This window comes from Squalius cephalus, assembly GCF_949319135.1.
Source record: "Squalius cephalus genome assembly, chromosome: 23".
Lineage (NCBI taxonomy): Eukaryota > Metazoa > Chordata > Actinopteri > Cypriniformes > Leuciscidae > Squalius > Squalius cephalus.
This window is the reverse complement of record NC_137144.1, coordinates 10,393,229-10,409,041: the sequence shown is the minus strand read 5'-3', so window position 1 is coordinate 10,409,041 and position 15,813 is coordinate 10,393,229. Positions and strand designations below refer to the sequence as shown.

Here is a 15,813-nt window from a genome sequence, read left to right as displayed (position 1 = left end):
TCCATGGTCACAGTTGTATAAAATCAAGCACCTAGACATGCAGACGTTTCTACAAACATTTGTGAAAGAATGGGTCGCTCTCAGGTGCTCAGTGAATTCAAGTGTGGTATCGTGATATGTTGCCATCTGTGCAATAAGTCCATTCGTGAAAATTTCCTCACTACTAAATATTCCAGATTCAACTGTTAGTGGTATTATGACAAAGTGGAAGCAATTGGGAACAACAGCAACTTAGCCACAAAGTGGAAGGCCACGTAAAATCACAGAGAGGTGTCAGCGCATGCGAGGCGCACAGTGCACCAACTTTCTGCAGAGTCAATAGCTACAGACCTCTAAACTTTGTGTAGACAATATTGCCGTAAGGGCTTTAGTGAGCAAGGCACTCTGCGTACTCACCATCTAAAATGAGAGAAGTACTAGACTCAACATAGTTGTAACTCAAGGAGGCTCACCGAAAGCCTGTCGACCTGATACTGCAGACTGTGCGGAGCTCTGGAGAGCGAAGTACTCTGCATAATGACCATCTTAACGAGGGGAGTACTAGCCCTAGGGGAATATTCAAAGGTCTGGTATCTGCGGCAAAGTATTTTGTATTTTGTATCCCATATGAGAAGCCATTTCTATTTGTATGTGTACTTATTTCTAGTGGTTTAGTTATATTATGTTGGGTTATGTGTTACGTCACGTGGCTATCTGGAGATAATTGTGAAATTATTACTGTAGTGTCTAATAAGCCCATGAGGGCTGGGCACCAAGGTGTTTGACACTTAAATAAACAAACAAATCAATCAATCAATCAATCATTCAATCAATCAATCAATCAATCACTAGCCAACTCACTAGACTTATCATGGAGGCTTGCAAAGAGCCTTACTACTTGATACAAAAGCACACTGAATTCTGCAGAGTATTTAGTATAACGACCCTCTTGAGCAAGTGTTGTTGCCTCTTCTACCTAAAGAGAGCTCAGCTAGAAAGGGGCTCTAATGAGCAGAGGCCTCAGTAGGATGACTCTGGAACAAGAGAAGGCCTAACTACACCTGACACTAGATAGGCCCACTAAGGAGGCTCCCGGAGAACCATGTCACTAGATATCGATATCCAGGCAGAGCTCAAAGGAGCGTCAACCTCAGCAGAATGACATGAGCCATGTCACTCAATATCACAGAACTCAGGAGAGCGGAGGCCTCAGTATAATGACTTTCAAAATCTCAAAAACCAGAGAAAGCCTAACAACTCTCTACTCTAGAGACAGCAGCCAAGGAGGTTTAAAAAGAGTCTTAGCACCATTAGAAAGTGAAAGCCTTAGTAGGATGACTCTCTAAAACAAGAGAAGGCCTGATTCCTATGGTTAGGACAGCTCTATCAATGGGGCTTCACAGAGAGCCATGATACTTGACACTATCCAAATAGCCAATCCAAGTAGCTATCCAAGCGGAGCTCAGGGAAATGGAGACATCAGCAGAACTACCCTCAACAAACGAGAGAGAGCCTAACAACACTCTACCCTAAGGACCGCAGCCAAGGACACTCATAACAAGCCCAGTGCTAGTGTCTGTAAGGAAAAAGGATAACTCTTTAGAATGAGAGGAGGCCTAACTACACCATTTTACAAAAACACAGCCCCGCCAAGTAGGCTAACTGTGAACCGTACCACTTTGCAACCTCATCTAAGCGGCGTTCTATGGAGTGAAAGCCTCTGTAGAATGACTTTTTTAAATGAGAGGAAGTCTAATCATCCTTTTTACTAAAGAAATATGTATCGAGGAGGCAGACTCAATGCAGGGCAGTCGCAGACTCAATGACGCTCAATGAACTTCAAGGATGAGAGAAGACCCAGTGCTTCTAATGCAGCTATGGAAGCTCACCAGGAGCCCTGCAATATAGTGTCCTTAACTAGGAGGAGTTCTATCGAGAGCAGCAGGATGCCACTCTAAAACAAGAGGAGACCTATTTAACAAACCCTGGTATCTAACCATGCATAGATTTGGGGAGCGGAAGCCTCAGAAGGGCAGCTCACTAAACGAGAGGAGACCTAACAACACTCTTTGTCAAGGAAGCTCACCTGGATCCATTCCTCTTTACACTAAAGTTAAACAGAGCTCTAAAGAGTGAAGTACTCAGCCCTCCAAATCGAAAGGAGCACTGGTGACATTTCAACAATATTGTTTAGTCAAGGTGGCTTGTCGAGAGCCATACAACTCAACTAGTTTTACTGAACTTGTCAAGGAGCCTCATAAAGCCATTCAGCTTGATACAGAGCTGAAAAATTGCTATAGGGAGAAGAGTACTTAGCTGATAACCCTCTAGAACAGGGGTGGGGAACGTCCGGCCCCCGGGCCGTAACCGGCCCGCAAAAGAGTTTGATGCGGCCCGCGAGTCAATTCCTCCCCCCCCAAAAATAAAAAAATTCAGAAACAAAAATCTCAGCAATTACTTTTCCTGTGATAGAAAACACAAAATAGGCAAAGTGGCAAGCAGCACGAGTCCACGAGCCGTGAGAGCAGGGCGTGGCCAGTAGCGCGAGTGTTTAATGAGTCACCTGAGTTCAAGTTCAAGCACCGGTTTCAAGTATCTCACGGATTTACTTCGGGGGCGCGCGCGCCGCACCGGTTTAAAAAAAATAACGCAGTCAGCACCGCCGCACAGTCTTCTGTCAGACCAGATGTTGTCAGGCTATATGTCAGTAAAACTCAGAAAAACTTACTTACGTCGTGCCAGCCGTTTGCTCGCGGCGCGCACTCTTCAATCACGCAAATGCGGCGCGCCCTGTATCACGCAAAATAAACTAACATGTAACGTCGTGTTCTGTCGTCAATTATAGTATTGAAATAACCAAAAGGGAGATTAAAGCTGCGTCAAAACTCTATGTCGGGGCTTTTGTATTCCTTTGTAGGCTACATAAATGTTACACATTTTAGCGTAACCCTACTCAATTTTCATTATTAATATTCTAACATTTTATCAATATTGCGAAGTCATCAAAACTGACTAAATATTTTGTGAACAAAAATGTGAAAAATAGGCCTACATCAAGCCTAAATGATCGTTCATGACATTCTTTTAACTATAAGCAACCCAATTTGTCTAGATCTGTATTATTTGTATAATGAGCTTAAATATTGCTGCACAGTAGTGTGATTTAGTCTGCTTGATTAACATTATTACAATGTATTCCTATTTAACTCTGATATGTAGCCTATATATAAGGTCCTCGAATGTGTTCGAATATTTCACCAGCATCAGCCTTTTCACAGTTTGTATCACTCCGCTTGTCTGTGTTTGCGCAACTTGCATCATTAAGCCAGTAGGTGGTGACAAGTGACTGTCTTTATGAGTGAACAATTGAAATTTAATTGAACTGATTTAATAGTGCCAAAAACATTGATTAACTCAAGAAAGAAACAAATTGCTGAAACCAATCTTTAATAATAAAAAAGTTTACATCTATGTAAAATAATCCTTGAAAGATTTCTCATTTAAGGCCATTCCTGTTTGGAATATGTGATTGTGTATTGTCAACAATAAGCAGAAACATTTTGCATTTCCATTTTGTAGTGTGGATCATTCATTTCAACATTTATCCTCATTCTCATGTTTAAGAATCTGTTATCTTGACAAATAATTTATGCTACTGCCCACTGACATGCTTTTAAAGCTATTGTTATCAAAAAATGTTGGCCTTCAAACACCTTAAAATGCACATATGTAGGTCTGAGAAATCTAAATTTTCAAGGGGGAGCATGCCCCCGAACCCCCCTAGCTACCTCACCTATGAATGTGTGTATCTGTTTGCTAATATGGGCTGGTGTGGCTACAGTGCCAGGACTGAATTTTTTTAACCAGTCTGCCCCCCTGCATATAGGCCTAAAATATACATTATTCTCTGTATCGAATCATGTTATCTTGTTACTCAGCCCCTGATGTTTCGGGCTCAGCCCCTGGTGTTTTTAAAACCTAGAAACGCCCCTGCTCATTACAATGGCCCTTAAAGAATGTTAAAAAATTGTAAATGACCCTTGATAGGAAAAAGGTTCCCCACCCCTGCTCTAGAACATGAAGGGAGTACAAGCTATGCTCAACTGAAACTTATCAAGGAGGCTCACCGAAAAGCCTTCCAGCTTGACTCTAACAATGAAAGGAGCTAAGGTAAGGCCAACCAAAAAGCCTTCCAGCTTGACTCTAACAATGAAAGGAGCTAAGATACTGTAAGGTGTGAGTACTTAAACATAACAACCCTCCAAAACGAGGGAAGTACTACCAATGCTTAACTGAAATGAAGCTTATCAAAGAGGCTCACAGATAGCCACTCACTTGATTCTACAATATACAGAACATTTAGGGAGTGAGTACTCAATTTAACAATCATCCAAATGAGGAATTACCAATGCTCAACTATAACTAAGCTTGTCCAATGCTAGATTCTTATCTGTAACGTGAAACTAGCAAGAACAGAGTCTACTGCCATGATTGCATCGCTACAAGCATTATTCAACTCCCTCGAGAACCGAATGTGCTTGTACAAATGCTGACATGGTTGGAGCTTTTCACTGCGACTGCAACACAAAGCATGCATTCAACTCCCTCGAGAACTGAACATGCTCAGTTCAACACTTGATTCTTATTGCTCTATCGAGAAACAAATGAGAACAGATTATGTTGCAATGAATGCATCATTGTGTGTGCCTTCAACTCCTCAAGAGCTGAACGCGCTCATGCAAACGCTGAATATTAACCTTCAGGTGAGATCAAAGATCCACAAAGCTTCTTACCGGTCTTTTTCAGTAGTCTCTCAAATGCATAAAATGAGCATATTCAGCTTGCTCGAAGAGTCAAACACTCTATGGTGTTTCTGTCTTACTTGCACATACAAACAAACGGCCCCAGAAAACAGGAAGATGATGACGTGTTCCTCATGTGCCCTTTTATACTCATGGTTGCACTGGTAGTGACGTCATAGGCTGTTGCTGACCAATGTAATTGTTGCATTTAGACACATGCTTCAGACACCGGTCATGCTGAGGTATTACCCATTATCTTGTTCAGACACAGTACGAGTTCCGATTCGACAGGGAACTACTTTATTTCACTAACTGCAACACTGCTTCAGTGTTACTTCAACTCTCTATAGATTGGGACCATATGGAAACTGAGCAGTGTTTGTTTAACACTGAGGATTTTGCTGCATACCCGTAAACATGTAACCTGCTTTTTTTGTTCATCAAATAATTAAGTTATTGAGACATTTTCTTGGTCTTTATTTAACTATGAACACACACTAAGAGATGTGATATGTAACACATACGCACTCCAAAGTCGTCTCAGTGTGCAAAACATACCTTATGCTGATGACCAGTGATGCAGGCTTTTTCAGCAGGGATATCTGAATTCTTAGCATTCATGAAACATTACTGAGAAATACCTGGATGGTGAAAACATATCCATTCCTGTGATCAGAATCTTCTTTGACTGCTCTTTTCTTTTTGTCATATTGTTGTGTCATGGAGAGGATAGCACATATTTTTATAGATTTTTTTAAATGTTATAAAATGTGTTCTTAGCCATGAAGAGTAGTATCTCTGATTTTTTTACATTCATGAAATATCACTGAGAAATACCGGGATGGCTTACTATTTATGTCTAAATCCTTTAGTGTATCTATATAAGGCCACTAGAGTGAATGGTTTGCAATTCTCGTCATAATCCAGCACAGTACGTGGCAGTATGGAAAAAAATATTTGGTTTTGCCTATTGTTTGGTCACTTTTACTGAGGCTGTTTGACTTTGCCAAGTGGTTCTTGAATATTGTAGCAAAAATGGCCATTGTATTCTCCGTTTTTAACACATACTCAAGCCAAACCACTTGGAAATGCATGAATAGGTTTTCTTGCACAGCACAAAGCTTAATTTTTAATAAGCTCTAATAATCAACTAAAAAAATGTAACCATTTCTCATAATTTCTCACAGAGGGGCAGCAGATAGTCCCCAATACTGTTGTGGAAGTGGTGTGACGACTGACCAAGGGGGAGCTGGCAGGACGAGGGTACCCGGCGAAGCCACAAGTCCGAGGGTCTCTGGTGGAGCCTAAGGTGAGAGGAGCAAATATGGAGCCGACAGGCCGAAATGGAGCCAAGAGGTTAAAGGCCAGAGTCGCACGCACTCTCGCACGGGCGCTGCAGGTAGATGCACAACCTGCCGCTCTACGTGACAGGGACTCCCCAGAGACAGTGCAGGGCTGTAGACATCCGGCAGCGGTGGGTCTGGTGGACTGGCTGAGCTTCGTGGTGCAGCAACACATGGTAGAAATATGGTAAGAATAGCACAGTCCGTGTAGAGCGATGAGATGGGGAACTCACATTTTATACAGTCTTTATTGCCGTCCAAACACAGCGATGATGAAGGTACCGGGTGGGAGACAATATTTCTTTAGTTTATTAGCCAATCCTCATTTTCCATAGTTATGACTCCCTCGTCCGCTGATGTCGTGGGCTCAGACCCCTGGTCAGACTCACGATGGGGCTCCACTTCCGGGGCTAGGGTAAGTTCTGTCCTCTTCTCCTCTGGCTCTGGCTGACGCGTCATGGCGTATGGTAGCTCAAAGTCTGCGGGGGGCACACACGAATTCTCCACGGTTGAGGGTTGTAATACGGGCTCTGGGTCTGGCTGTGTCCTGGATCGGAATCTGACGTTCTCCAGAGGTCGATAGGGTGGTGAAAGGTTGCCCCGATCCAAAACAATGTCTTCAGGGTCTCATCGCCGAGGGGCCTGGAGATGGCAAGACAACAAAAGTCTTTAACAAAAAATGATGGCTCTCCTGATCCAGGACGATAAATCTCACTCTATAATCCATATTCTTTGTCCAGTATTCTGTAACGTCTAAGTTCAATAAAGATGAGGAATTTAGCACTCAAGGTTTATTAGAATAATCCAAACAGCAAACATACAAAACAGCGTTCAGACACGAACAATACCGAACAAGGAATGCAGGTGAGGGAACAACTTAAGAAGGAACACAAAAGAGGGTAATTAAGCACATACAGCTGACACATATGAACTAAAGCTAACGGTAACCAAGGAACCAAACGAGTGGTGGGAATCTGAACAAAGAAGACATGCCGGAATGACAAATGAAAATCGACTGAAAATCCATGGAAACCAAACTAAACAGAACAGAATGGTGACATAAATAGACTTGACAATCAAAACAATATGTAAGGAATAATTGACGACAGGCCGTTGAATTATTAGAAAAATAATGCACACCCGAGGTGGTAATGCGGTCACGACACGAAGCGGAGTGGCCGTTACACCTCGGTGTGCATTATTTTTCGAATAATTCAACAGCCTAAAGTCAATTATTCCGCTTATACTACAGTTACCACACCTCGAAACATTGTTCAGATTATGTATTTCAAGACGTTTGTAAAGTCTTTGTCATTAAAATGCTCTTGTATGTAGGACTAATTTCTTACGCATCTAATCCCATGCCTCCGTTGCTAATTCCAAAACGTCACTTTAGAGTTAGTAACGAAGGTTTGAGCCACGGATAGCAGACTAATGCTGGGGACACACGACTAGCTCTGACACATTCTCTGACTGTTTTCATCGCAGCAGATTTTAAACACCGACTTTGAACACAGACTGAACGCGTCAAGTGGTATGATCAGTCATAAGTATCAAATTACATTCATAACCGGCCTTAAAGTGTGTCTTTATGCAGTTATTAATGCAGTTATTAGAGAGAGATGTTGCAATAATGAGACAGAAAAGCATGTGCGTCAATATTATTTATTTTTTTTTATTTTTTTCATTATTGACAGATGGCAGTAGACTATAGCCAAATAATGAAACACAAAGCCCTTTTAACAAGTAGGCCTATCAATAATTATTTATTTGTTATATTATCTGCAATAAAAATCCGTGCTGCAGGACTATCCATTTATTTATTCAGTTTAATTTTCTATTGATTATAGATAGGACTATATACTTTATTTATTAAATTAAACTGCATGTTCCTATTGATTGTGAAGCTAGACATTGATAATTGCAGAACAAGCACATGGGGCTAAATTCTTTTTCTTGTTATGAATTGTATCCTATTTTCCGTTATTACGGTTGACTACGCGAAGTGATATGGAACTGTAATGCGGTCAAGACGTGCCTGGAACTACTTTAGCCGTGCGTTTCCCTGAAAATAATGCACACCTTAGAACGTTCGTCAACCAATCAGATTCAAGAATTCAACGGCCCTGTAGTATAAATGGAATTAATGAATGCACATGTATAATTGTATAATGTAGCTTATGTTTTTAATTGCATTTACTTCTGAGACTTTAATTCTACATGATAACAGGTGTTGTGTCAAATTTCGACTGCCGGCCAGAATTCTACTGCCCTCCGCTAAATGAATTTTAATGAGTGTGATCATTTTCCCTTTCCCTTTTCTTTATTTTAATACATTTTTATGTAGTTATTGCATTTGGTGGTCACAAGTTAATTCGCGGATCTTTTATGTTGGATATGCCTGACTAATATTGAGTAGCCTAAATTTTGTATACGATTCCTAAAGGTTTTACATCTACAGCACACATTACAGACATTGATGCACAAACGTGGATATGATCTACATGTCTAAAGTATATCGAATAAATCTGTCAATAACCCCCCCCCCCCCCCCCCCTCCCCATGTTCAAGACAGGGTTACAGCCTTGTTGTGGGGGCTTGAAAATATTTTTCTCTGCAAAAGGATGGCCCAGCAGAAAAAGTTTGGGAACCACTGGCCTAAAGCAAGGCAGGTTTGTGCAGGTATGTGAGGTTTGTAAAGTGGAGATAAATCAAGTGTGTCATCAACAGGCCCATACAGGAACTGCTGGCAGAGAAAAGTCAACATATTATATGTCTAAAAGTACACCCAATCAGTTTTCTGACAGACAGATATACAACATATAGAAAGATCCAATGTTCATTGTCAGTAAATCTACAATTTTTTGCCTTTATTCTTAAACTGTTCCTTTAAGGACGCCTACTAATGGATAGGATGGATGATACTAAGGATACTCCCTCTGTCCTGTCAATCAGTTTTATGTATCTTTCTTCCTAACATTTTTAAGGAGGAACCAGAGAGTATAAATTCCCTATGCTGATACCAACAACTGCACTGCTTAGAGTTGCATTCCTCTTACAGGTAACTTGTACTGACATGCTCCATTCCATCGTTGTTGTAGTGATTCTTGCCATTTTGTTACTGTTTTATTGTTTTTCAGACACATTTGAAATTTGTTATTTCTTTACAGGCTAAGGACAATGAACATGGCTTGCAAAAGACCAGTCCCCGAAGGTGAGTTAAAAGTATAGGAATTGTTTTTGACCAATAAAATGTAATCAAAATCTCTCTAAGTCTTCACAAATGTACATGCAATGTTGTGGTATTTGACACAAGCCTGTGCAAAACCATCATGTAGTAAGTATTACATTTGTAATTCTACAGAAGTGATGGAAGAAAATCAACTCAGCTTCTTTCAGGAGCTTCTTCCATCGGCTGAGCTTACGGCTCTGCTCTACCATCTCTCCTATCTCTGTTTGGCTAAGTTCCCCAAGTTGGAGAGGGTTCTCAGAGAGTGTGCTCTTGAAACCCAGAATGTCTTTGCCTCCTCTGAGGCTCTTCTGCAGAAGGTAAAGTCAATGTTCTTCTGACTTTTCTCTTATTGAAGTCAAACTAAAGAGGCAGATTAAAATAAGACAATACTATTAACAGTAGAAATCGAGGATAGATTTGTATAAGAATTAGAATACAGGTACAAAACAAGAAGAATTTCAAGAAGTAGCATTGAAATGCATTGAAATTAATAGAAATGTTGTGAGTGTAGCTTGTAATAATGCATTTGATTTTTTAATTGAGTTGTGATTTTTTAATACTCATTATTTTGTTTTCTTGCACACAGCAAATGAGGTATTTTTTTGTATAAAACATTAATGTCTGAAATGTACATATTTCACTGTAATTAATAACTTAATTTTCATTTTATGCACCATTGGAGAAGAGCATTTCATTTCAAGGTCACACAGGCTTTCATGAGTTTTATAGATGTTTGTACTTTTGGGATAAGAGAAAAAGATAGCTTTTGGAAATTTTAGATAATTTCTCTCATTTTCAGTAGTTCCAGTAGTAGCTATCAGCAGCAGAAAAACAATGTCCATTGAATTTAATACAGGTCTGATATGCAAAATAAAGTTATTTTTATCTAACTGATAGTTATACAATATTTATGATAAATGTTTGACATTATACATTATTACAGCCACATCCACCTGCATATTTTGGTTTGAAATCAGCAAAATTCATCAAAAGGAGATGACCTTGGTGGACGATTAATTTTGAACATAGAATAACTTAATTATCTATAATGGAACTTAACTATCGAATATAAAATGATTTATTTAAGTTGGCTCAAAAATCTAAGGGGGCACATGCAAGGACATAACATGTAAACATCTTGCTGTCTTTTAGTGTGTGGACACAAGTAACCAAATGGTTTCCACACTCTTCCCTCGACTGAAACTCGCTGTTGAAAATAATGAAAACATTCAAACTACAAGTTCTTTGGAAAAAGCAAGAGAATGGATCGCAGAAATTGTTAACAGAGTGGAAGAGATGGTGGACAGGTAACATCTTAGGAAATGTTTCAAAGTGTTACACATCAAAAGCATTATGATATATGAACATACTGGAAAAAGTTTACTGTGATTGAACTGATGGTTTATCTGAAATCTGTCATTATCAGATATGAGAAACACAACCGCAGTGTGGCTTCCTGCACCAGTGATGTGATTCTTGAAAAGGCTGAGGCTGAAAAAAAATGTGCACAAACTACCAAGGAGATAGAGGCTCTAGAGAAGGTGGTGAGAGATCTTCAGATGGAACTGAGGAAAACCTTAGAGGAAATCGGACAAATTGAGTCAAAGATAAACCGGTGTCAGGCCAGATTTGCTCGTGGAAGAATGTTTGGTTTGAGTTTCCTGGCTGTCATTGTACCATTTGTTGGACACGTTCTTAAATCCATTTTTAAAGCTAAACCTGCACAAAACCAGGCTCTCGCCAATGATAAAGCTCGACTCATTGCTCAGAAGTCAAACCTGAAAAGCCAGGAGCACAATATCCAAGTCAGGCTGACTGATGTTCAGCTGAAGTTGGCAAACAAGAAGACGGAAAAGGGTGAGATTCTTTCAAGATATCTGTGTGCCAATGGTCAAAAACCTCTGAGTGATCTCTCATAATCAATGTCTGCTTCATATTGTTTTTCAAGGTTCAATACCCGAAACTGTCCATCTGAGCTATGTCCAAAAGTACCTTTATCAAATCCAACAAACTCTGCTTAAGCATAATATGTTCTGGAAAACAGTGCTTGTATTTCTGGAATCTCTCAAAAGCGAGACCTTTTCTAATGAACACTTCATTGAGGAGAATGAACTGAAGGAGATTGTTCTGATGCATATTGATTTAGCGCAAGAGGTAACTTACACTGAGTAAACGTTCAGTTGCAGATTATGACAGTTAATTTCTTTGCATTTTCTATGTTGTGATTCATTTTGTACCTCTAATTTTTCAGCATTGGAAGGCCTTTGGTGAATCCTGTCTGACGGCAAAGAGGGCCTTTAGCTTGCAGAATAAGGATGCGTATAAGTTCCTGGAGTTCAACCCATCTTCACTGTCACCAGAGGAATGGAAAAGGCGGTATGACATTGTCATGGCAGATCTTACCAAAATAGGTACTGCCATCGGTGCACATTAGCCCACATTACTTTAATTTACATTACTTTACAGTACATAGAAGTGTCATGATCCTGGCTGTTCCTTCCCTTTTCTCTGTCTCCCCCTTTTGGTCACTCACACACACACACACACACACACACACACACTCGTTCACGCTTTACACGCTTTCATTCAGGCCGCTCCTTTACACTCTCATCATCTCCAGCTGAATCCACTCGCCAATCATTGTCTCTTCATTACTTTCTCACCTGCTCTCTCTTTCACTAATTGGTTTTGCTATTTATAGTTATGATTGTCCTTTGTCTTGTCGCCAGATTATTTCATGTGTTTGTACGATTGTTACTTCAGTACTATTCCTCTTATCCTGTCGTGTCTTGCCTGCAAGCTTCACATGGTCTGACCGTGTCTAGTCTACAAGTATCTAACTGTGTGAATGTTCGCTCACCTCAAGCTACTCTTCTCCACTGAGTTATACTGTGTGCAGGGCATCCGACCGATGGCCACTCATCATTGCCGTCCATACCTGTTTGCTGCAGTGCATCCGTGGGCTCAAGCGACTGGGGCGAGTTCCTCTGACGCGCACTTCGTGCTGTGGGACTTTGAGTTACCTTTGAGTAATATCACCCGATATACGGAAGAATTTATGTTATCTGATTATTGAAGTTTTCTGTTCTTTCCGTTTGAAACTGCCAGCATCTTTAATTAAAGACTGTTGAATGCCATTTCTGCGTTTGGGTCCTTCTCTACACCTCATCACAAGAAGTACATAAAACATACACATTTACATGTTTTAATACAAAACTGCGTCCAAACTGTTGCTGGCTAGCGCTGTGGTCCTTGTAAAGTTTATGAATGACATTCATAGATGTCATTCCATGTTGAGGACATCTTTTTTTTTTTTTTTGGAATCCATTTTCTTTCCACTAAACATTTTGGAGGGAAAATATTATATAATCAGCATATGTATAATATAAAAGAGAAACAACATAAAAAAAAAAAAAATTTGAAAGCATCTTTAGATTTATATAATTGCTGTGGTACTATATGATACATTTATGTAAAAATAGGGTTCCACTTTATTTTGATAGTCCACTTTAGACATTCTACTAACTATTGCCATGTTACAGTAAAATATATGTTGGGGGACCATCAAAATGGTCTAATAATAATCTAATGACAGTTAGTTGACATGTAGTTGCAAAGTTACTTATCGTTAGTAGAATGTCTAAGGGCCTGCTCACATATCGCGCATAAAAACGCGTCGAAAACGCTAGGCGCGCCGCGTTCTCCTTTTTCCAAAGCGCTCGAGGTGGTTGCGCTTCGGAGGCGTCTGTCGTTGCTAAGCTTGGTTCTTGTCACGTGACCTGCGGTGCGCTTGCGGCATTCTGAAAAGTTGAGATGTTTTTATCTCGATGCGGCGCGGACGCGCTTGGAAAAAACGAGCGCGTCGCACCGCGACCGCGTCGCTTCCATTATGAGCGCGCATACCGCGCGGCTACATTTGAAATAACGAACTTGCGCGCGCAAAAGACGCGATATGTGAGCAGGCCCTAAAGTGGACTATCGAAATAAAGTGTTACCAAAAATAGTAAAGCCAAAATCTTGATTAATATTGTATAATTTGAAATGCCTGTGTGTGTGTGTATGTGTATGTGTAAAAACAATAAAAATAAATGGACAAAAAAAAAACAACATATTGAATACATGTTCCTTGAGGTTCACTTATAATGGATATATATTCCAGACAGTGGAAGTGTTCTATGTCACTCTGTTCCAGATCAAATTACCAGTTGGATTTGTTAAATATTACCTTATTGCATTCATCTTCTTCATCTTCAACTTCATTGGTATTTAAATAGTATAGGCTTATGATGAACATTATTCTTGTACAAACATACAACATATTGAATGAAAATGTCTTTGAAACATTGGCGTATTTGTCAAATATTGCATTGATTTCAATTCAGCTGTGATAAAATATGCAAAAATAGCACGATTTTACTTTGAATAAAAAAATTGCAATTGATATGTAAAAGTTGTTTTTATGCATGTTTGGCCCAGGTTTTTGTTGCATTTACACTGTTCCCACTAGGGGTCGCCATGGAGACAGGTGTTGGATTGTTTCGAAGCCTCGACACAATACAGCACATTTGTTTCAACTGTTTCAGTGTTCCATGAAGCCTCGATTGCCCACCACTACTTAGTATGTCATAATTTCAAAGATCCAAAAACATAAACAAAACTTGACTATGAACAGACCTAGCTCCTGGAAACATGGAACCACATTCATACTGCAATACATGGAAACATGAGGGCTATATACACAAAGACTACTGACTAACAAGGAACACCTGAGAACAATCAAACAATTAACCAATGAGAAAACAGAACTAATGATACAAGAACCAATGAGAATATAACACATGAACCAAGGGAAACGCATGACAAGATCGCATGATGGGATAAAGGAATCACATGACAAACCAGGAAACAAAGAAGCCATAAGACGTGAACCATGAACATGAAATAAAACCAAAACTGGACATGACACTAAGTATGTCATAATTATTTGTAATTTATTTATTTTTGTAGTGATACATTAAAAAAAAAAAAAAAATCATAATTAAGACTTACCACATGATTTCATGGGAACCGGCTTTAGATATCACAACATATTCTTCTTCCGGGATTCATTAGGCTGTACGGTCGTTTTGGTTGATGTTATTCAAAGGGACTCTTACAAGTCATGACTCCTGCATGATTATTGCAGCTTTGATATGTCCTATTGCTTCTGCATGTTTCTATAAATGTCTACAGCACTACTGTGCATGGAATTATTAATTATATTGATTCTTTAGACGAGCTGACATGATGAAATAATTGGAACGTTGGCCTACAATAGCCTATTGGTGCTTTAAGCCGGCGCTTGTTCCTGCACTACCAACAATGGCCTGCTGGTTGCAGCAGATAGTAATTGTCTTTTTTTTTTTTTTTTTATGTATGATGATTGCAAACCGTACAGAGATGACATTAATGATATACAACGTTGTATACAATACACAAAATATATCAACAATATGTTCAATGTCATCTGAACAATGTTAACAATGATTTGCTAAAAAATAATAATAATAACAAAGGAAAAATAGGACAAGATAGGGGGAAAAAGACCATGAGGGTAAGATATTATTTTATACATCAGTTAGAGTGTACTTTTTGCACATTCTGTAAACCTATACAGTGACGCATAGAGGGCTATTCTTGTTAATGTTAATTCACGTTTTTACGTGTTTAATTAGGGTTGGAGCTGGAGCAAAACTCTGCAGGACAGCTGCATTTCAGGACCGATGTTGCCCATCCCAGCCTATATAGCCTACCCGATCATTTAAGTCTTTGCTGTTGATTTCCTTTTCCTTATTTAGTGTGCTACCTTTTTTCTCCACCCTTCATGTGTGTATGTAAGATACTAATCCTCTTTAAATATATTCTTTTTATATTTCTGTATCTCTTATTGCAGAACGCTATTTTAAAACAGACCACAGGATCGACAGCCATTCCTTAGTATTTATTTAGTAAAAAGCACATCATTTAGTAGGCTATAAATGTAGAAAATGCAGTTATTCCCCTATGCTTTATAAATCAAGCACAATGTTTTAGAAATACATAATAGGCCTACATTATTTAAAGCATGCTGTTGTTTGCAAAGCAACAAATATGCATTAACAAAACGTTTTTTTTTTTTTTTTTTTTTTATGATTTCTGATATGTTCTATTATGCTTTGTTTTGAGCCATAAAGAGGCGGAATGCTGTGTTGTGATCACGACATCCTCTACTGACGTCCTGATTGGCTTGCTTTCATCTTCAGCACCTGTCGAATTTGCCATTAGGCTATAGCTTACGCGTAGCGAATGATCAGTGGATCACTTTCTTATTGTAGGTCCTTTTTTTGTCTCAACCAAGAAACAAATATGTATTCACCAAGGTGATTACAATTATTAGAAATTATTATTAGATAGGCCTATTATAATTGTATTCTCTTGG

At 39.3% G+C, this 15,813-nt stretch overlaps 1 protein-coding gene across 1 annotated transcript in view; it reads left to right on the top strand.

The window, feature by feature from the left end:
- Positions 1–12,748, top strand: part of LOC307151795 (uncharacterized protein) — a 37,993-nt gene extending 25,245 nt beyond the window's left edge. The window contains exons 4-8 of the mRNA XM_079859963.1: positions 10,509–10,663; positions 10,783–11,213; positions 11,305–11,510; positions 11,608–11,767; positions 12,256–12,748. Of these exons, the coding sequence (XP_079716089.1) occupies positions 10,509–10,663; positions 10,783–11,213; positions 11,305–11,510; positions 11,608–11,767; positions 12,256–12,347 (1,044 nt within the window). The 3' untranslated portion in view covers positions 12,348–12,748. The remainder of the gene's footprint in view (positions 1–10,508; positions 10,664–10,782; positions 11,214–11,304; positions 11,511–11,607; positions 11,768–12,255) is intronic.
- Positions 12,749–15,813: the final 3,065 nt, after the last annotated feature.